The sequence below is a fragment of the Tetrao urogallus genome, assembly GCF_951394365.1.
Source record: "Tetrao urogallus genome assembly, chromosome: 1".
Lineage (NCBI taxonomy): Eukaryota > Metazoa > Chordata > Aves > Galliformes > Phasianidae > Tetrao > Tetrao urogallus.
In genome coordinates, this window is record NC_136813.1 from 85,856,682 (window position 1) to 85,879,555 (window position 22,874).

The 22,874-nt window shown below is 44.4% G+C and overlaps 1 protein-coding gene across 2 annotated transcripts in view; it reads right to left on the reverse strand.

The window, feature by feature from the left end:
• Positions 1-12,752: 12,752 nt before the first annotated feature.
• Positions 12,753-22,874, reverse strand: part of PDE9A (phosphodiesterase 9A) — a gene marked incomplete at both ends in the record, with an annotated part of 41,585 nt that continues 31,463 nt past the window's right edge. For both annotated transcript variants that reach the window (XM_079549545.1, XM_079549544.1), the window contains 9 exons: positions 12,753-12,803; positions 14,037-14,132; positions 14,315-14,443; positions 15,496-15,600; positions 16,126-16,239; positions 17,360-17,516; positions 18,346-18,428; positions 19,017-19,121; positions 22,010-22,096. In XM_079549545.1, coding sequence (XP_079405671.1) covers positions 12,753-12,803; positions 14,037-14,132; positions 14,315-14,443; positions 15,496-15,600; positions 16,126-16,239; positions 17,360-17,516; positions 18,346-18,428; positions 19,017-19,121; positions 22,010-22,096 — 927 coding nt within the window. The remainder of the gene's footprint in view (positions 12,804-14,036; positions 14,133-14,314; positions 14,444-15,495; positions 15,601-16,125; positions 16,240-17,359; positions 17,517-18,345; positions 18,429-19,016; positions 19,122-22,009; positions 22,097-22,874) is intronic.

Below are 22,874 nucleotides of genomic sequence, written 5' to 3' on the forward strand. Positions count from 1 at the left end.
TACTGAGGACTCCCCATCTGGATGCAGTGCTCCAGCTGAGGTCTCACCAATGCAGAGCAGAGGGGCAGAATCACCTCCCTCTCCTTGCCGGCCACACTTCTTTGGATGCAGCCCAGGGCACGGTTGGCATTCTGGGCTGCAAAGGCACATTGCTGGCTCATGTCCAACTTGCCATCCACCAGGACCCCAAGTCCTTTTGGACAGGGCTGTACTCTATCCTTACATCTCCCACCTAGGACTGATGCAGAGTGTTACCGTGACCAAGGTGCAAGATCTTGCACTTGGATTTGTTGAGCCTCATAGACCCACTGCTTGAGTCTGTCTAGGTCCCTCTGGATGGCATCCCATCCCTTAGACACGTCTACCACACCACGCAGCTTGGTGTCATCCACAAATGTGCTGAGGGTGCACTCGGTCCCACTGTTGATATCATTGATGATAATGCAGCATTGGTTCCAGTACTGACCCCTGAGGGACACCACTTGTAGCTGATCTCTATCTGAACATTGAGCCATTGATCACCACTCTCTGGGTACAATCTCACAACCAGTTCTTTGTCCACCGAACAGTCCACCAATCAAATCCATATCTTTCCATTTCGGAGAGAGGGATGTTATGGGAGGACTGTGTCAAAGGCCTTACTGAAGTCCAGATAGATGACATCAATGTCTCTTCTCTTGTCCATTGATGCGATTACACCATCATAGAAGACCACAAGTTTTGTCAGGTAGGACCTACCCTTGGTGAAGCCATGCTGGTTGTCTCATACTACCTCCCTGTCTTCCATGTGCCTTAACGTAGAGTCCACGAGGATTTGTTTTATGATCTTTCCTGGCACAGAGGTGAGGCTCACCCTACATAATGTTGTAGGCTACGCCTCAATGTTTGTATGTGTATTGCACAAGATACGTGTTTATGTAATTTAGCAATCTCAAATACCCTTAGATCTGTTTTTCTTGGCTGTCTTTTTCCGCTGTTACTTGGAGAAATGTCCTTCAGTGTACGTTACCCTAAAATTGAGTGTATATTAAGCTGCTGCCATCAGGATTTTCTGGAGATAAGTTATATGGGAAATACATGAGGAGAGCTGAGCACTCAACAGTGACCCTGTTGAGTTTTCTTTGCCTATGTGCAAGAAAGTCGCTGTTGGTGTTGGTCCTTTCTGAAGTGGCAACCAGGGAAAAGCAGTTAGGAAACAAAGTATTCAATGTGAAAAATACCAATTAAAACACACTTTTCAGCACTCTGCATGTGCATTTTTAGGAGGAGAGCCTGATGAACGGCATCTACAGCTGCGTTGCAGCCCCCTAAGGTTCTGTGATTTTAAATAAGAACTGTATTACTATATTTTCTCCTCAGCATCCTGTCAAGATGGCAGCATCTTGTATAAATTCTGGTTAGTTTTGTTTAATGTTGAGTGCCTTAGATTTTTCCACTGACTTTATAATTGCAGCATTTCAGACTGGAGTGCTTCCTTTGCTCTCCAATAATCCAAATCACAAGAAAGGTAGGATGTGACACATCAGCTGTATAAATTAAAACCAACCATCACCCAATTTTTCCTATTTCTTGGCCTGTCCAAGAATTTTTATTGCTATCTACGTGCCATTTGGCTTTACCTAAAATAAAAATTCATCATATCTAAGGGTAGTGGTACTCGGCAGATAGAACAGCCATTAGAAAATGAAGGCTTCTTATCTCCAAGGAAATAATAATTGTGATCATTAATCAATGTCTGAGATTTGCATAGACTCTGTTTGCAGAATACATGACCAGGAAATTCTGCAGTGTAAGCAAGGCAGGGCTTTCTTGTTTGAGGCAACTTCCAGCAAGAACAATAAAATAATAAAAAACAACCCAACAACAAACATCACCACAGTAGTTCTCAGTTTTCTAAGATTTACATGTCAGCTACCTTGCGTGGAAAAGCTGCTGCTGCATCCTTTTCTTCCTGTTAACAAATAATGGCTGTGTTTAGGAAAACACTAAAAATGGGTTTGAAAAAATCAACAACCAAGAGCCTTTTTTGCCCTATTTGCTTTTTTATGCTTTCTCAGAAGCCTGGCTGCGTGCTGTATTATCTAGATTGTGTAGAGGAAATCCATGCTCTCCTGCTGACCTGATGTCTTCTCCGCTCGGTTCCCCTTCCTGCACACCACCTGTGCTTTGGCACGGCACCCGGCACTCCTGCTCCATCTGGGATCTGACATCTGGTGTCACGCTGACACAAGTGGCAGGTATCAGGCTGTCCCCACGCATGTCCCTGGCATGATACAGCTCTCTGAGCAAGGTATGCAATTGCACCCAGCAGCTCAGAAAAAGAGCTCAGGAACAGACAAATGGCCCTGCTGTGAGTGCTCTCCAGGGGGGTACTACGGGCTTCCCCCATCCATCCCTCACCTATTGGTGACATGAAAACCAGCAGAGATGCCGCCTCTTTCATCTGCAGGCGAGAACTGAGGTGATCTCACTTGCCAAGGCCAATGAACCTGAACAGAGTTTGTTGGCGTCAGCCTATTTAAAAATTAATATATTAAGGAAAAAAGCCATTTTTTAAAATAGGTTACATCAAAGTTTCAAGAGATGAAGAAAGTGTCAGGAAATGGTGCTCCGTTGCGAACAGTGAGCTCCTGAGCTGGTCCACCCAGCTTGCAGCAATCTGCATCTGCACTGCCAGCATGTACAATGTGTGCATCAGGCTCCTTTCTGCCTTGGCTCTAGCTGAATGAGGTCCTGCGAACCCCAGCCTTTATGAGGGAGCACAAGGTGCTGACCTCTTGCTGTAATGAGCCTTCATTCACCGGGTAGTGGTGAAGTTTGTCATTGTGACTCTGCAATGACATTTGTGCCCTGGTCCCCAGGCAGTGGGAGGCACTGATTTCCAGCTGACAGGCTCGTGGTTGTTGTCATACACTCTGACTTACAGGAAAAGCTCTTTCTGGGAAGAGCGAAGCTGCTTTTTGCCCTAGGGTTGTTTGTTTCATCCTATTTGGAGCTTAATGGACTCTTTGCACTTAAATCAGTTGAGCACAGTGTTCCCAGCTTACAATAAATCTATATAATCCAAGAGGAAAGCATATCTAAATTGTCCTAACTTAAAGTCAACAGATAAGCTGAGCGTGTAGGATTAACACTAGGCAAGATTTAGAGGAGGAAGAGAAAGTCTGGATCCAAGTGTTCAGACAAGCTCCTTGTAGAAACTTCTGTACCACCTTACCCCTCAGATCTCTGTCCAGGAGTGAGGGAGCTGTCTCAGCACAAGCTGCCAGGGGCTGGGTCAGTGCAGACAGCACGTCTTTCCTGGACTGCAGCAGGAGAAACCCTGTGAGCATTGCTGCCATAAGCCAACTGAGCAACTTCAGCTGAAACGCACACATAGCTTTGCACCAGAAACTTTATTCTTGGAAAGTGTAATTTTGTAGAATCATAGATCATTAAGGTCTTGGAAAAGAGCTCTAAGCCCATCTAATCCAACCACCAGCCTACCCCCACCATGCCCACTAATGACATCCCCCAGTGCCACGTCTACATGGTTCTGCAACACCTCTAGGGACCACCTCCCCACCACTTCCTTGGGCAGTCTATTGAGTTCCTCATCCCTATGACTTCCTCTGTCTTTCTCCTTCTCCCTCCCTTCCTCTCTTTCTCTGAGGAATGAGAACATTCATCACGATCAGAGTACTGCCATCATCCTCTCAGCCATCCTGGGGTACACATTGCAAAAGCTTTCCTTCCTCTTGCCATCTGAATTAATGTCCCGCTTGTGATATGCTACCCTTGAGGTAGAAGCCATACGTAGCATTTGTAAACTGCACGATGATTCAGAGCTATCACAGTATGAAGTCTTCCTCCATCAGAAAGCAATGTACAGGATTAGAGGTGAAGAGAGAACTAATGACATCTGATCCAACTTCCCTTGGGGAAAGGAGACATCCATTTCCTTTTCATCCTTACAGACATCCCTTTCCTGGTGATGTGACTGTTCTTCAAGAAGGTGGGATAAATTTCAAGCTGAAAGGCGCCCATGTTTTATTTTCTTACTCTGTGGATAACCAATTTAGAAGTGTTCTTATCAGAGCTAAGCAGAAGTGTTTAGATGTAATAGATGAAAACTAGGAGTCAGGGTTACAACTGAACTGAAACCTTCCGGGGTAATGTGCACCCAAAACCCTCACTACGAATCAGGGATCACTACAAAATGGCTGATGGCTTCATCTCAACATGGTCTGAAGGAAGTAAATGCAGAAAATAATTCATGGTGGTCTCAGTGTTGAGAGGGTGAGCTCTGTCTCTAGCTCTTGTGGTTTCAGTGGCTGCGTGTCTTACTTATCCTTCTGGGGAGCTGTGCCTGGGGTCACAGAGCCTCTGGGTGGCTGATGCACATTACTTATGGAAAAGTACTCAAGGCAGAAAGGTTTGAAGTGTCGAGGGCTTTTACAGGTGTGTGTTTGTAGACTTGTAAAGCGGTTTGGGTCACAAGGGACCTTAAAGCCCAGCCAGTTCCAGCCCCTGCCTTGGGCAGAGTTGCCACCCACTAGAGCAGGTTGCCCAGGGCAGTGTGTTCTGCAAGAAGGGTAATAAAATGGTGTGCTTTGTGTGGCACGCCTCCGAAGATGCAGAGTCCTTTCAAATTATTAGCCCCCTTCACCTGTGGAAAGACAGACATCATTCCTATTCTTCTAGGACATGTTTGAACAGTAAGTGCCTGCATAAAAGGAGATGCCAAACTGCTGTATGCTTTCTTGTTATTATGGTACTTTTACGTAGATGTGAATACATTTAGATGGGCTAAGAAAGGGGTTCTTGTTAGAGTAGATAATGCTGTAGTTCTGAAGAAAGTGAGAAACTGCAGATGCTTAAAGGTCTCAGATTTGGGCAGTCTGGGAAATGAATGGAGCTGGTGCCGGCTAGTGAATCTACATTTGGGCAGAGAAGGGTATAATGATGTCTGATGTAAACATTACAGTCATCATATAGCATAAAACTGTAAGGCTGCTGGGCCCATCCTTCTGCCAATCTTGCACTCACTGCTTGCTTAATTGTGATCTTTGTTAATGAGGGCTCTATGTAAAAACGTATCCAAATCTAGCTGCTAAACATGCTTTGTTAAGTGCTGTGTTGTGGTTGCAAAACCATGCCAAAAGGGTGAAGGTGCTGACATACAGATTGAATGGGGCAACATGATCCAGTGGGAGGTGCCCCTGCCCATGGCACGGGGTTGGAGTCAAGTGATTTTAAGATCTCTTTGAATCCAAACCGTTCTACCATTCTGTGACTCTGTGATTTAACTCTTGTGTCCAGGTGGTTTATTATTTTATGGATTTCTTATTTGCTATCTTGGTTACTTGGCAGCAGTGCCCAATGCTTTGTTTCTTGATGAGGGCCAGCACAGTCCTCTGTTTTATCCTCAAATACAAAGCCCATGTTAGAGAAGGCAACATCCTCTTTCCTGCTGGTTTTGCAGTGCCAGTTCTTGCCTCCAACACAGAAGGAGGTGCTGTGCTGTCCTTGTGTTCAGAGGGTTGATACAGAGAAGCTCTAAACCCAACAGAACTTATATATATATGTATACACACAAAAATAAGGTAATTCAGGCAAAAGGTCTTTGATTTTGACCTCAGTGGATGAGGATCAAGTAATCCCGTGCAGTGCAGCCCAGGATTCACCTCTGTTGAAAGAACATTCCTGGGACTGTCGCTCTCTTTTACAGTCTGCAAACACCATTGTTGTTCTGCAAACGTTGAGTTCATCCTGTAAGTCACGCTACCACGTCCTCTCTGTACAGTATGTCTTTAAAGGTGATTGTTGTCTCCTTAGTTAAAATTTAACAGCTGGGATGAGAAAAGACCTTTGTCCTAGAGATAGATTCAGAGGTGTTATAAGATTGTCACATTAGAAATAATGAATTTAATCTCAAGTTTTGAAAAAAAAAAAAAAAAGTCTCCTGAGTTAGACTGCAAAGATGATGTTTGAAAAACAGAGGTCTGCCATACTAATCGGTACAGACTTTGTATTAATCAGGTCATAAGCTTTTTAAATGTTATGTATTTTCATGCAGAAAATACACGTGGAGTCCTGGTTGTGTCCAACACCTCTATCATCGAATCATTAAGGTTGGAAAGACCACAAAGATTACCTAAGCCAGCCCATCCCCACCATGCCTATTAACTATGTCCCTCAGTGCCACATGTCCCTCAGTGCCACATCCACATGGTTCTTGAACACCTCCAAGGATGGTGACTCCACCACCTCCTTGGTCAGCCTGTGCCACTGCCTCACCACTATTTCTGAGAATAGATTTTTCCTAATACCAACCTGAATGAAGTTTGCCAACAATTCAGTGCAGTTCAAAACTGTTGGTCCCATTATTTGAGCACTCAACATTGTCCCCTTAGTCAAAATAATTAAATAAATGAAATAAACGCATAATTAAACCAAGATGTCACCACAGGAATACATTTTTTCTGCTTTTTAAATATGCTCTCCTTCTGGTGAAGCTGAGTGCTCTGCCATATCCTTGTCTCTCGTGCTCTCTGCACGGGTATGAGTAGTGACATGAAGGGTCAATGCAAAGATGACCCTGAAGGATGAGTAGATGGAATGGCTGGCAGGATAAGGTAAAGCAGGTGAGATACGTGGACTTTGGGGTGGTGGAGGACCCTGGGTGCAGACAGGGAGGTGAAGTTTGTGCTGGCCTCTGCTGGCTCTGGACATCCACGACCTTCCTCAAGGCGAACAGCATGTCCTCTGCCAGCCAAGGGTGCAGGATGAGGCCCTGCCACCAGGGCTTGCCCTTGGCAACATACACAGTAGCCAGTGTGACTGAGAGGATCAAAGTCTCAGGGGGAAACAAAAGTACAGCGTGGAAGGTATAAAATTGTCATTTACAACGCGCACATCGCCCCGGTGAACTTTCTGAGGTACATGTTGTTTTAGACTTGTTATCCTATAACCCCTAGAGACTTATTTCCTCAGCTCTTCCCTGAAGAGATAAGTGGCCACCTCTCTGCAGCCTGGGGGTGGGGTGGGATGGGGTGGTATCTGCTCATCAAATGGGAACCCCTCTTATCCCTGTTGTTCTTCTTTCCTAAAGCTTTGAGGAGACCAGCAGAATATTCTTTCCCCACTTCCAGCCTTCCCAAACTCCCTCTGGACTGTTCAAACCTCTTCAGATGGGCTGGCACCTACTCAACCACATCTGCCATTACACTGCTAGGGGTGATTTCAGCCTCCGGTGCCATCCCCCCACACATAAAAGTCTGATGGGACGGCTTTGGTGTGGCACTGAGGGACGTGGTTAGTAGGCATGGAGGTGTTGGGCTGCTGATTGGACTGGACGATCTTAGAGGTCTTTCCCAATCGTAATAATTCTTTGATTCTAATGTGGAGCAAAGCACTATCCGCAGCAGTACCAAAGTGCTGCTACCTCCACATGTGGATGTGGAAAGCAGACTGAGCACTGCAGATCCAAATGAAAAAGTGCTTGAAAAAAAACCCATCCAGCATACACAAGAAGATGAAGAATCATAGAATCATAGAATGGCCTGGGTTGAAAAGGACCTCAAAGACCATCTAGTTTTAACCCCAGCTATGTGCAGGGCCCCCAACCACCAGACCAGGCTGCCCAAAGCCACATCCAGCCTGGCCTTGAATGCCTCCAGGAATGGGGCATCCACTTCAAACATTGGACAGCTGCAGTGATGTCTCCCTGGAGCTCCCATTTGAAATGCCAACAACCACCAAACAGCAGCTCTCTGAGACAAGGCTAGAAGGAGCGAACCACTCTCAAAACCAATGCCCCATTGGTGTCACCTTCACCTTGCCAGGTGTTTGCAGCTGCATCAGAGCCATTGCAGTGTCACCAAGGGTGGTGGTGGCTCAAGGACCAGTGGTCAGAGACCAGTGCATCCATCACTTGTCCAATGCCCACATTGTGCTCTTCTTCTTGAAGAGGTGCTGTGTCAGAAGTGAGCCATGGGCACTCAGAAACTAAACTTGGATGGAAGGGGAACCAGTTTTAAACTAAAAGAGAGGAGGTTTACATTAGATGTCAGGAAGAAATTCCTTGCCCAGAGGGCAGTGAGGCCCTGGCCCAGGCTGCCCAGAGAAGCTGTGGTGCCCGCCCCATCCCTCAAGGCCAGGTTGATGGGTCCCTGAGCAGCCTGAGCTGGTGGGGGGCAGCCCTGCCCATGGCAGGAGTTGGGGCAGCTTGGGCTTTGAGTTTCCCCCAACCCAAGCTATTCTAAGATTCCATGACAATGAAAAGAAGCTGAGAAATTGCAAGGGTATGCTATGTGCCCATAATAAGCTTCCTTTAAGTGTAAATGCTAGAAGGTATGACTTGGAGACACAGGCTTGATGAGGATTTATACATTTTCATACTGCTTTTCTTGTATTTTCTAGCCTGGAGTGTCCCAGCTATCCAGAGCTCAGCACTGCAGCAGGGCAGTTCCTGTGGAAAGAAACTGAGCTGTTCCAGGCTCCTGTCGCCACCAAACCCTCAGGGACAGGGCTCCGCCATGTCCATCAGCCAGGCAGTAAGTGTGTTTCCACACAAGCTGGAAAACAGAGATTTTTCCTGAGTTATCATAGCCAGCATTGGCTGTGACAAGGCTACTTAAGCTTTCCAAGCCCTCCTGGTTCTACGTTTGTCTTGCAACAGTGCCAAGAGCAGTATTATAAAAATGTCCACAGATAGCGATTCTGAATGTGAGCGTGTGCCTGAGCACACCTGCAGCCCTTGATTATGGGCCAGAGAAGTCAGAAGGCTTTTTTTTTTGGTGTGTGTGAAGTGGTGAGAAGTGTGACTTTGCCAATGGGACAGCTCTTAGCACAACTGGGTGATGAAGAAAGAGGTTCTTGGCTTGTTAGTTACAGCTTCTCTGTTTATGAGAATGCCCAGTAAGTTTTCTGGCCAGGAGTTTCTATGAAGTCACGTTTCCTGGAAACAGCAGCTCCAGGCTGTGTCACTGAGGAGTAGTTTGCAGTGAGCACCATGAGGTGCTGCACAGAAAGCAGAGAAAAGCCCTGGCTTGGCGACCTACTCCAGGTGGATTTGAAGCCAGTGGAAGAGCAAGGCTTGCTATAAAGACCAGTGAAATCATAGAATGCTAGAATCATTAAGATTGGAAAAGACCTTTAAGATCATCTAGTCCAGCTATCAAACAACCACCACCACCATGCCCACACATAGAATCATAGAATCGTAGAATCCTTAGGTTGGAAAAGACCGTCAAGATCATTGCCTCCAACTCATCACCATCTTGTCCACTAAACTATGTCCCTCAAATATCCCCATCACATTCCCATCTGTTCTTTGGGTGTGGTGGAGCCAGACGCAGTCTCATGTACTATTGTGGCATCCAGGCACATTTTAGGAGGCCCACAGGAAACTGAGGAAATGGCAGTGTGGGAGTGTGGTAAATACAGAGAAATTTGGCCTGAGCAGGGCGGGTGTGATGCCAACTGTATCTGCTGCCTTGCAGAAACCTTCACAACAGGACAGAGCAATATGAGAGGAGGATAAGAAGCATGCATGCTTTTAATACCACAAACCAAGCACAAAGATAAGACTTGTTCTGTCTTTGGAGTTTGCCAAGTGAGGGGGGAGCTTTCAGCAAGGCCTGCTGTCGAGGCAGGAGGATTTAATGCTGCTTGACAGGGCTTCCCCAGTGGGCTCGCGCTGTGCACCAACCCTCTGTTCGCTCCCATATGGAACAGATGCTGTTGTTATTGCTGCTCAGAGGCAGCACTGAGATTAGCAGTTTCCACATACAGATATTTCTCCGGCATTACATAACCCATGTATTTAACACACAGTAAATTTTCATTGCAAATTGGCTGCTGTGGGGGCACTCACATTTATAAAAAGCCATTTCCTTCCCAAGACGTGTAGTTACACTGTAGCTGTGGTTTGATCTGATTACGAAAGCTGTACTTGAGAATATAGTGCATGTGGGACTGTGGGATCTCAGCATTTAAAAAAAAAAAATTAGAAGTCCCAGGGCTCATCATTAGTTTTTCAAGTTAAGCAGCATGGAACAGCTTCGAACTGTTTCATGTTCACCTGTGAGCAGCAAAGTAACGCTGTATGCAGTACGATGCTGAAAAGATTTGTGCAATGGATCGCATAAAGTTCTTCACCATGCGTCTACCATAGAGTAGAGCAAAAACTGAGATACAGTATTCACTCTCAGTCAGTGAATTAGGGAGAGAAAAGATTAGAACACACTTCAGACATCTGTCTGGCTGTCTCAGAAAACTTCATTTTCATGCTAAGTGTAGTTTTAGAATGTCACCCTGAAAATGTGTGACGTTTTAATAGGCTGATTGCCAAGATTCACAAATCTGTTCATTTGCGTATGAATCACAGCATCAAACATTTTGGAAAACGTAAAAGAAACTAGAATTATGAGAGAACGCCTTACACTCCCTTGGTTAAACTTATGTTGGGAAGATTCTATAGTTTTATTGTCTCTCCAGAAATTAAATTGTCACTCCAGAGATTAAAGAATGTTGTGGCATTCCTGTATGTCTCATCTGGTCGTGATTGCATAGGTTCTCTTTCACAACTGTCTCTAAACAACAGCCTGGTTATTTCCCTGCTTCCAGTAAGCCACACCACGTATGGCAGCATCATGACAGTCATTAGCTTCACCACATTTCTGTAGAACTTCCAATCAGATCAGTGGGATTGCACCAGCATCTCTCTATCCTTTCTCCACAGTAAATGCTCTTCAGGTTGCTCAGGCAAATAACAGAGCCAAAACAAGCAGTAAGAATCATCCATTACAAAAATTTCATGCACTTCAATTAGGGAAAGCTCTGGTGCTTGCACTATGCAATTAGCTACTGTATGCCAGGGTCCCCAGTGAGGCATGCGGGAGTTAAGCACATGCATAAGTCCCTGTTGGATTAGGGTTTATGATTTAGAGCAAATCCTTCCACTGAAACAAAACTTCCTATCAGGATCTAGCCCTTAAACAATCTTAATGGGAGGAGGGTGCAGTCGTGCTCCTACAGCAGGTTTTCTCATCTAATATAACTAGCTCAGTGCAGGACTTGGCATGTCCTGAGCAATTGTTTATAGCTCCTGCACAGCACATCTGCTTTGGGAGCTGATTTGTGACGGAAATCCGCTCAAGTAGAGATGGTAAATTTGATTTATTTGTGAAAAAGAAGAGAAGAATTCCACAGCAAAACAATCTGGGTCACAATGTACTTTGGATTACAGGATTTAGTGCAGAAGAAAAGGCCCAGACCACACAGCCCAGATCCAGCTCCCAAGCACCACAAGTTTTGAGGTTAATCAAATCTAGGGCTTAGTTCATTCATTTGTGAGGATGTCTGTGCAGCTTGGAGCTGACCCCACACTCGGATCTTCTCATCTCCCTGTGGCTCCCCTAGGACTGTGCAAATCCAAGGGTCAGGCCCTGCTTCTGTTTGCTTGCAGCAAGCCCAAAGGCACATGCACAAATAGCTGGTAAAGGAGCCAGGAAGGCAGAGGCATTGATAGAGAGAGCTGACTTGTGGGTCCCCATGGGCCTGAGGAGGTGTGCAAGGAGGAATAGGTCGTGCCAGGAGGCAGGCATGTGGCTCAGTGCCATGGCAGCCAAGCTGTGTGAGGAGAAGGCCTTGTGTGTGTAGGGCGGCCTTTCCCCACTGCAAGAAGACCGGAGTGGATGAGCAGCCTGGTGTGGGCTCACCTGTCATGGCTGGTGGGAAGGGGATTTGCATGGTGAGGCAGTGCACTGGAGCCCACAGCGACATCTGGGCTCCTGCCTCTATGAAGACACTGCTGGAAGTGTTGCCCTTGTGATGTGATTGTAAGACCAGCAACGTTACTGAAGCCTCTTCTCTTCAGGAGAGCAGACCCTTCCCTCTCCTGTACAGCCCCTCACCTTGTATTCATTACGAAAGCACTCGTCTGGCAGCAGAGTTGGGTCCTACCTGAGTGTATAACACAAAAGAAAACAAGGACGACTACGACACCCCTTTCTGTAGAAGAATATATTATTTAGCAGATCAGTTTAAAAGTAAAAAAAAAAAATAAAATAAAAATCTGTACATCTTTGAAGGTTCTTCTTGATGCTGTCACTTTTTGCATTCCATTCATGAGGATAAAAACCTGCGCAGTGGTGCTGTGTGGTGCTCCCCTTTGCTTATGCCAAAGGACCCCTGACACTGCTGGGCACAAAGCAAACCTGTAAGTCCATGAAGGCTTCTTCTGACTTCTAGTGCAGAAAAGAAAACTGCATCCACTATGCTGGGCTTCTGAATGTACTGTGAACACTATAAAATTCATAGGATAATACAGAGAAATGTGTTATTAGGGCCTACCTGGCAAACAAAAATATCTGCCAGGCCCCTGTCATTACATAAGCATCTGTTAAGCTGTGCTGTAATAGCATACTGCAGTACAGGTATGTGCAGGATCTTGACTAAAACGAGTTTTCATTTGTTTTGGACACCAGCGGTTTGTTTAACAGAAACGGCTCCTTAGCTCAGCTCCACTTCGTCCCTGGAGACAGCAGTTCCCAGTGCTGGCCATAGAGGCAAACCCAGTGGGGAAGGAGCTGTGCCATGGCCTGCGTGGCACCACTTGGAAAGGGCAACCATCTTGGTGTGCATCTTGGCCACCTCACCCCAAGTGTCATTTCTGCTGGATTCCGCCACGTCCGTTTGGCAAATGCAATGTTTCTCAAGAAGAAAATAACTGTAGGGGCAACATTTTGCTCCAAGTCTTTTTCTTCTCACTTTTCAGTAGTGCCGGTGGTCAGGCTGTCACTTTTCTTCTTCTGCAGCTGCAACGAAGAACAAAACAGTATTAGCGCCACGGACTCAAACAGTGCAGTTTTCCACTGCTGAGACTCCAGCACCCAGCTCCCTACAATTTGTTCTACAGGAGGCCCTGTTTCATCTCAACAGCCCTGAAGTTAGGTCTGGAGGAAACAGAACTCAGTGTTTCTCATCATCTCTCCTGTTAGACTCTAGGGCTATTCGCTGACTCTTATTGTTTGAGGTGATGTCTGAATTCAGGCAGCTCTTATTTTTCTAAGAACTCTTGCAACAACACACCGTTAATTATAGCTCCATCCGTTTGTATAAACTTTCTGCTTTGACAGCTTCTATAAACAGAAGTAAAATTTCAGCTTGGCTTGAAAGATGAAGAGGTCATGGAAAATCTTGCTCTTATCTTACGTTCTTTTTCGCTCCTTTGAGCTCATAAAAGATTTTCTACTCCTTTATCACTCAGTGATCTCAAAACATACATTCTCTGATTAACCAGCCTTAGTATTTGTGCTGCTGAGAAGGTTTTCCTCCAAACAACTTGGAAGGAGGTAAGATCTACAGCCAAAAGCCACCATTCCCCTCATCCATCCAGGGACAACCACGTGAATGAACCTTCATTTCCCATATATCAAGAAGTATCAGCACAACTCATACTCTGGGGCACTTGCCAATTTATTTTAATGACACAGTGATAGAGTTTTGTCTACATGATGAATTTTTTCATGTCAGAGAAAACCCCAGAGTGTGGTGCCATTTTGATAGGTTTTATTTACTAGTCTCAGCAGGGGAATGAAGCACTGGAAGAGACCTGCAAGGAAGGTGTATCTTGCCATAGAAGGAAACTGTGCCTCAGTGGTGCAGTTTCTTGAACTGCACAGGCCCTGAATACCTTGCTGTTACCTAGCCTAGGCCAGCTCCTTCCAGGGGAAGGCAGCTTCCTCCCTCGAAGAAAAGCTTGCTGCAACACTCCCCAGGCCATTATCCCTGGGGCTGGCCTTCAGGTGTCCCTCCTGCTGTCATCTCCCTCCCCATGGTTGAGCTGGGGTGGCTGGAGGATGCCCATGTGCATGCCAACAGTTTGTGACACCCACCTGCTTCCAGCTTGGTGTGATGAATATGGTTCTCACCTTTATAAGGATGCTGTAAGCATTCCTACTGCTTCAGAATTAAATGGCTATTAAGTTGCAATGTTTAACTTACTAAATCATACCATTTGCTTTACGAAACAGATATTTAGAGCTTACCTCTTTCATAGCATCATCTATCTGTTTTAACTCCTCATAGCGGTCTCTGGACTCCCAAAGGGGCTGAAGCATCATCTCCTCCACTTCAGGGAATAGCTATGTGAAAACAAGAGAGAGAAGTGCAACATTTCTTTTTGTATTCATAAACCTGCACCTGCTAGAAACAGACTAAAGGTAGACTGTGAAATGAATATCCCCACAGCTACTTGCACACATGCCAGAGCCAGTGTTGAAGCTCTGCAAGCTCCCAGGTCTGGTTCTGGCCTTGGTTGACCCACCTTTGTTACTGTCTCAAACATGGGGATGAGAACAAACTTCAGGAAGCCGATCTGTGCGGTTGGCTTGGTTACTTTATCACGGTCCATAAAAGGCGCCACTGGAAGACCCTCCGATTTTTCTCGGTCACTCTGGAACAAATTCAGAGTTAAAAAACTTTATTCTTGGCTAGTAGCCAAGAGAGCAATGTACCAAGGAGTCCACTAGCTACAGGACAGCAGTTTTCAGATGCAGATCTCAGCAACGTCTGGAGATAACATGGAATAGCAATATTCTTCCCTCAGGCCAATACATCCTGCCTCTGAATAAAGAGAACTCTGATTAGCTACATCTGCACAGCATCAGCAGGTATTCAACCAGAAATTACATGACCTTCTTTAGTAATGATTAAAACAAGTTCTGGCTAGCTTGTTCAATGGAGAATAAATCTATTGACTGAAATGAGTTTATTAAGCTACCTACTTGGCTGCATAACTCACTGTTTCTACGTGGATTCATGGGCAATGTCACAGTCTGTGCTTGCAAAATGATCCTGTTGTAGACTTTCTCTCACCTACTGACTCTGTGAGCACAAAGTGCATTCATTGGGTGACTAAAACAGTAAGTTACACGAATATTGTAATTGTGACAAAAAAGGTGCAGATGCCGTGAGCTAGAAGCTGTGAGCTGACACATCGTTCAAGGCATTTGTCTCTCGCGAGATGCTGTGTTCAGCTGGGAATCTGGTGAGGAACAAGGGTTTAGGGAGCTTAAATCTGACCTTGCACACCTCAGCAAGTCTTCTGCTTTCTCATTAGAAAATGTTCACGCATTAAAAAAATAATCTGAACTAGTTCTCTTGTAAGACTCGATATCATTCACTTGACAGCTTTCTTCTGCCACTGCTCTTGCCCTTTTAGCTCAAAAAACATTTCTATGTCAAACAACCTTGAAAGGCTGCTAGAGCAAGCTGTCTGCTAGCATTAGGATTTCTAGGTTGCTGTTGTCTTTCCTCTATGATCCACAGTCAATTGCATTCACTTGCATTCTGAACAGCTTCTATGGCTGACATGCTGTCTTTCCATAAATGAACCCTTTCTGTCCTACAGATAGCCTGGCCTATCTGGCAGCAGAGCTCTCATGGCTCAGGTGGGATGCAGCCACAGCAGCTGGCTGTGCAAGTGTGCTGCACCTTCATTCTTACCTGCATAAAATATTCCTCTAGCAAGCAGTCTACCCAGGGCTCGGCGACTTCCATTGGGCGGACTTCATTGGAGATATCACAGCATTTTATCAGTATCATCTTCAGCTGAAAGAGGATAATATTTTAATACTGCAGTTTTCATGCCGGCTCTATTTCTGCCAGATAGAACACTTGTCTTCATAACATGGTGAGGGGAAATGCTCTCAAACAGAAAGGACAGCTTTAGGATTAAATGAGGGTTCTTAAATGGATTATATTCCACTCTCCCAGTTACCCTGTGTAAATTACTTATCTATATGCTCTCTGCCTCAGTTTTTTTGCCTATAACATTGGGATGAATCCCAGTGGGACATGTGCTTCTTGCTGTGTGAAGAGGATCAACCCTGAAAGACCACGTACTCTTTGTGGAACAGCATTCAGAGGCCATGGAGAATGTCTTCCCTGGATGTTAAAGGCTCCAGGATTTTTAAAGCTGGAGTAGTCTATTTTCTATAGAGAAATTCCAAATTTTAAATATTTTTGGTGAAGTAGAAAATTGGTTTTTAACAGTGTGTTTTGAATCTTGATTTTTAAACGAATGAACGCTCATCTACAAGAACAGAAAAATGATAATCCACAAAATCTCCTTACGCAGGTCATGTGTTCTTCATTTGAGTAATCAAAATTTTCCATTTTTTCCTTGAAAGAGTCCAGTATTTCCGCATGTCTCGCCATGTCGGTAGCCAGAATTAATGTAATTATCCCCTAGGAGAGAAAACATATTAGTACATCAGTTTGACATTCTTTGTAAAGTCTATTATTGCAGAGAAAAATAGAGGCTTGTGCACAGAAACCCTCAGATGATTACACTGTTAACACTGATCAGACCTGAAATCACCAGGGAAACTGGAAAAGGGTTACAAAGAGTATATGAAAATATCTGTAACTGGTGTGATATTCCAAAGCCATTGAGATTTTTCCTTTCTGATTGACTAATTGTGGAAAGAAACTCTACAAAGGGATGTTAAAGGCCACTTTCTATTCACCAAGATCCACTTTTGGCCCCTTGCAAAGCAATATGTACTTTGATACTGACTCTTAACAAAGTCAACACAGAAGAGAAAAAAAACAGTAGATGTGGATGTCCTCAAGTGCTCATCCTCCTTGCTTGAAGGGCTTTGAAATATCCAGCTGCAACTAACATGGTAGAGCTTTGTTTGCTCCTGACAGACATGACTTATGATGGGAAAATATGTGGTTAATTTAAAATTGAAGATTTTTATGCAGATTAGACCATTTGTGGCTCATGCCTGCTTCTCATGCATTGGCAGAATCAGTGGCTTGCAATGGACCAGCACGTGAGCCCTTGCACTGATCTACTGTTTCAGCTGGTGTGCAAGGAAGTCATCATGTAAAGTAAAAATAATTTTTGGTCCATACTGCTCTAATGGGAATTCTAGCATTGCTCCTGGTCTCAGGAGTAGCCATGACGACTCTCAGTCCACCACAGCCTCTTCCAACAGTAGAAATGTTCTTTTGTTGAGCATCTTTTCCTATTTAGAAGCCCCACATTTAAAACTAATGCAATATTCTCTTAAAGCATAAACTTCTGGCATGAGAGCATAATCCCAGTCAGAGCTAATTGGCTCCTTCAAAAAATGTCATTGTCTTTAATAGTCAGAACGTGCTCATTATTTCTTAGCAAGACATTCCAGGGAGCGCTCCTTTGGAAATTTTCCAAGGATCCCTTTTGGATCTTCCCAGTGTGAGGGGCTTTTTTCAGTCCTGCCCTCTGGGGACTGATGCAGCACCACAGCCTTCCCTGCTGTGCATACTGCATCTCCAGGAACAGTCTGTATTGCACAGATGGGACCAGAATTCATACCTGTCTTATCTGTTTGAATTGGTCCTGGTCAACATTAGAGAAAATGTTGTATTCTGGCTGGGAAATGATCTGGAAAGCCACAGCACAGTGATGGTTCTCCAGTGGGGAGATGTCGTTGTAGCGTACCGCCAGCTCCGTTCGTGCATTTATCTGATAGCTGATATAAAGAAAAACAATGAGAGCTCCTGCAGACGCACACCAGCTGCTTCCTTTTATTTACATTCTTCTGAATACTTATTCAATTAGCTGCAGTTGGGTTTTTATTGCTAATACTAAATCAGATTTTTAGAGAAGACGGATATTACTTTAATATCATCTCAGGCACTCTTCCCCTCCACTTATTTATTTATTTATCCTATTTAACCAAGTAGCTTAAAATGACATAAAGCAAACACAGAAGGAACCTGGCTTCATCCAATCCCTGCTGATGCTGACGGACAGATTCTTACTGATCTCAGTCAACTGAGTTCTGCCCTTATTTAATGAGTATCTGCAAATGTATTAGATTATCACATTCTGTTTTTCATACGTGAATGCACACAAAGGTGACCATGTGTCAACAAATCTATTTTCCAGTATGATAATAAATAGAATAATGTACATTTCATCATTTGTAATTGCAAAATAATGTGCAAGTCAAATATCCCTTGGCACTTTTTGTGCAAATATTCCATCTTGCTTAGCAGAACTATACCCATTTCTGCACTCATTCTCTCCTCTCTGAAATATTTACCTTGTTTTCTCAGGCGCTGGGGGAAGATCTGAGGCAGAAATATGAAAAAGCCTTTTCTTTTCAGAGCCAAGGCCAGCTGGCAGCCCCAACCCAACCTGAGCTTTCCTGCTTTGGCCCATGTATGAGCTAGCAGTAGGGCCTTGGGGGAAGGCCATTGCCAGCTCAAGCTGTGAGAAGGAAAACCTGATCCACCAAAAATGCCGGCTGGCCTTACCTCCCCAACCGAACCCAAGGCAAGCACAAGCAGACTTACGTGTTGTTATAGCCTGGATGGTCCAAGTCGTGGCACACTGCTGCGGTCATGAGAATCAAGATGTCAATTTGGGAAAATTTCTCCTGCAAAATAAACACATGAATGTAGTATTGTGATTTCTATTAAGTCTGTCCCCAGAAATGAATAGAATTGAAAAAAAGCCCCACATTTACATTTCAAGGAGAGGCAAACTGAGCAAAATGAAGTATTTTTCTGTATGTCAGTTTATTTCAGTGAAGAAAGAGAATTCCGCCTTCCCTTCCAGCAGAAATGACTCAGATTTGCCTTTGTTATATTAAATAGCAGCAGCACAGAGAAGCCAATTTTCTCAAAATTTATTTCAGAGATGATATAAAAGCACTGAGATAGTACCACTGTCCCTTACAAGTCACTTGAGCATCTTGATAAGTTAAGGCAGGGCTGGGGCATAGATGCTGTGACATGCTTATTAACTAAATCCATGACAAGAGTGAGAAAAACTAATACAGTGTCTTCTGAATAGAATGAACTTCCATTCAGATAAGTTTTTCTCCATACTCTTCCTGGCAAGAAAAGCCGGAAACTGATACGTATAGCCATGGAGAAAAAAAGAAAAGAAAAAAGAAAAAAAAAAGAAAAAAAAAAGGTGGTTTTAACTGAATCAGATGTGGTTTGCACAGAAATACGCATACCTGAAGACTGCAGAGTGAGATCATGCTGTACATCATCTGGGTCACACAAAAGCAGTGCCGGAAATTGTGGAAGGGGTTGTTTCTGTAGTTGTCATGAATGCAAAGCTGCGGGGAAAGGGTGCAGAGTGGTCATGAAGGAGAGTCATTTTCTTTGTGAAAATATATATATACGTGCTTTTCGTCCCTCCTGTAAACACCCTTTGGCTCCACGAAGCCCTGCAGAGCCCAGCATCTTAATGTGCTAGGACAGGGTGACAGCTCAAGGGTCTGATTCTGGGGAAGGATAAGAGATTGCTGTCTTCCAGGTCTGCTGGCAGATGAAGCCTGCAAGAGGTGCAACCCAGGCTGGAGAGAGGGCACTGTGCTGTGATACTGAATTGGCATTTCAAACTGCACAGCGGGTAAACATCAACAGTGTGCAGAGAGCTCAAAGTACACCCCCCAGAACCCTTCTTGCTTAATGCATCCTTCCAAAGGATAAATTTCCTATAAGAGTCCTCAAGCCTCATCAGGATCAAACCCTTCAACTGGGGATCTGCCTTTTAGGAGGCCTCAAGGCTCTGTGTGAAGCCAAGAGACCTTTGGGTTTTCAATGTTCATGAAATATTTGTCGGCTTCACTGCAAAAGCTCTTTTGCAATATGGACTTCAGAAATATGTCATTATTTTATATTAATAACTCATAGAATCCTAGAATAGTTTGTGTTGGAAAAGACCACTAAGATCACCCAGTCCAACCATCAGCCCACCCCCACCGTGCCCACTGCCCATGGCCCTCAGTGCCACATCCACACAGCTCTTGAACACCTCCAGGGATGGTGACACCACCACCTCCCTGGGCAGTCTGTGTCAGTGCCACACCACTCCTTCTGAGAAGAAATGTTTCCTGCTATCCAGCCAGGCTTGTGAGTGGTGGGTGGCATCTCACAGCCACTGCATGGACACGTGGCCGTGCCCAGGCACAGTACGGCACAGAGGGATGTGATGTATACACTACAGAAGAGCTCTGCACATCCCCGGGGAGTCCTGACTCAGAGCACTGTAGTGACTGGGCAGTATTAGTCATCCTTCCTTCTGCTTGCTGGAACATTTCCATAGCCAGCGTATGTAGCAGTAGGAAAGCAAGTGTATGCAGGAGGTGGCTTTTTCTCACCCACTTACGTTCAAACTGGTGCCCACGCTATGCCTGAGGAGGTGACATAGTGGAAGCTGAGTCCTTCGGGTTTTTTAATCAGCCTTCTGTGAAACTGGTGTTTGAGAGAGGAATCCTCTCCCTGCTGTAGGCTTGTGCAAAATACATACAAAGCTCCTCTTATTGTTCTCAAATGCTAGCTCTAGCAAATGACTCGGAATGCAGACTAATAGGAAGCTGCCTGCTGTAGTGCTGGTGGGTAGCATGTTTATGTGTGTTGACATATCACCTTGTTTCCTGTGTTTTCAGGCTGTGAGACGGGAGGAGGAAATTTTCTGTTTTATCTGCTCTGTCTTAGCCTTGATTATATTGGGTTTCATCCTACCCTTTTTGTTCATCTGCTTTTTACGCTCTGCACTACTAACCTTTTCATCTGCCTTCTTTGGGGAGAGATTTCCCCTGTCTTGATCATTTTTTCTCTCCCAATTAGTGCATTCACAGCGTTCTTTTATAATGGCTAAACCAGTCCTACATTAGCTCCTACAATAAGCTCCAACCTTATTCCTTATCTAGAGACCTGGTAACATCAGTCCATTTATCTCTTATTCCAGCTCTAATCACTCTAATGCCTTGTTGGAATCAGCCCATAGCAGCACCCCAAGCAGGGATAACTTCAGCCCTGTGCATGCTGCTGCTCTTCCTGTTCTTGTTGGAATGAGGCTTTGTGTTGCCTAGACACCTTCTGTATGGAATTTGTTAAGTCCTTTCTGGAGGTAATCATTCAAAGCAACCTTCTCCATTCTCTGCATACTCTTCAAATAGTTAGGAGAGACTGTCGAGACATAATTCTTCTTTACCAGAATCATATGAAACATCCATATAATGAACATGATGTTTTTAATTCTTATTTAGATCAGCTTGCTGACTGGAGGAGTAAATTTTACTAACTGTAGCTCAGAGTGTCATCAGATCCTTCTTAAATAATTTGGCAGAACATTTACTGTTCCTCGTCCTCTAGGAACACAATGGGTTTTTCTGAGAAAGCCAATGTTAAGCTTTTTAGAAATTTGTTTTTCTTGTGTTCCTCCTTGGATCCGATACCACTGATTTTTTAATGCTCCAGTGCCTCTTCAGACATCTTAGTTTTGGTATGCTCTTGCCCTTTTCATGTCTTTTATCTCTCCCACATTCTCAACAATGAAGACTAAGAGAAAGAAAGTTATTTAGCTTCTCAGCAATTCCTTTTCCATCCTGTCTTGCTCTTTTACTCCTTGTGATTTAACACATCAAATCACAGAAACACAGAATCATAGAGGTTGGAAGAAACCTCTGGATATCAGTAGTCCAACCCCCTGCTAAAGCAGGTGACTCTACAACTGGCAGGCTGTGCCAGTGCTCTGTCACCCTCACAATAAAGAAGTTCTTTCTCATCTTTGTATGGAATTTCCTGTGTTTCATTCTGTGCCTGTTTCCTCTTCACCTGTCACTGAGTGTCACTGAAAAGAGTCTGGCACATCCAACTGGATTCCCATTGTTTAGATATCTATAAATTGAGGTTTTCTGGCCATATCTGAAGACACCCATGTCCGCTTCCATTTGGTACCAAGAGCATTCACTGAAATGAACTGCTCTCTGCAATAGAAAGCTCAGCAAACCAATGCAAGGCAGTTAAAAAACTGTCATTAAGAATTGTGATCAGTGACCACAAGAATGCAAACATTTGCTGAAGGACTTAAATTTTAAGGATTTGTATAGTTTACTGCTTTTAGAGGGATAACTTGTGTGAGCCAAATGAATTCCTCGTTTCAGTATTTTGTTTTGTACTAGAAAGATTGCAAACATCAGTAATTTGAAACACTTACCAACCACCTCTTTAATGTGATGGGGTTGATGTTGAAGTCTTTGACCAGTCCAAGATCATGGTACATATGCTCCAAGCAGCTCAGCATCTGCAGCCAAAGAGAGGTTATTGGCATGGTAAATGTCAGTTGGGTTTATGATATGTTGCAAAGTGAATTTCCTCCTTGTACACATTGAGTAATTGCATGGCCCTCTTGTCAAGATGAAAGAAAGATGTTTGAAGATTGCATGATTAAAAACAGTGCAAGAGGGGAGGCAGAAAGGCTCTGAGAGCTTTTTGAAGTAGACAGATTGCTGTGGACTTCATAGGTTTTGTGCTAGGGTTTGAGTCATAGCCCCTCTCTTCAGTAATGGTGATTCATGTGAATCACAGCAATTCCTTCTCATGAAATAGTATAGCCATTTTTCTAATTCAGGAGGGATATGGTCTTGTTCTAGTGCTCATTTAAATCAGTGATGGAGATGGCTGAGGTTCTAGTTGTACAGAAAATGACAGCAGCAAGCAAGGTATCTTTGAAGAAATATATCTACATCTTCTCTCCTTGGGAATTTTTGTGTTCTATAAACAACTTTTTTAATGCAGATTTCCTTTCCAATAGAAGACCTCTGGTTTCAACGCTACAAAACTGGAGGTTTGTGAGCACCCTAAGCTCTAGCTGGGACTTCTAGCAGCTACGATGCACAGGTGGGCTGCTCCTCTGAATGCATCTGATCTGCAGCAGGAAGGGGAAGGCAGGCACTGCTGCTCCCAGTTCATTTTCAGGGTTGGAAAATATTGCAAATGAAGGGTATCAATAATTAGGTATCTGGGAGCACAGCAGCCGCCACCCACTAGAAATGAACAGATTACTGGGAGTTCAGGAGTGC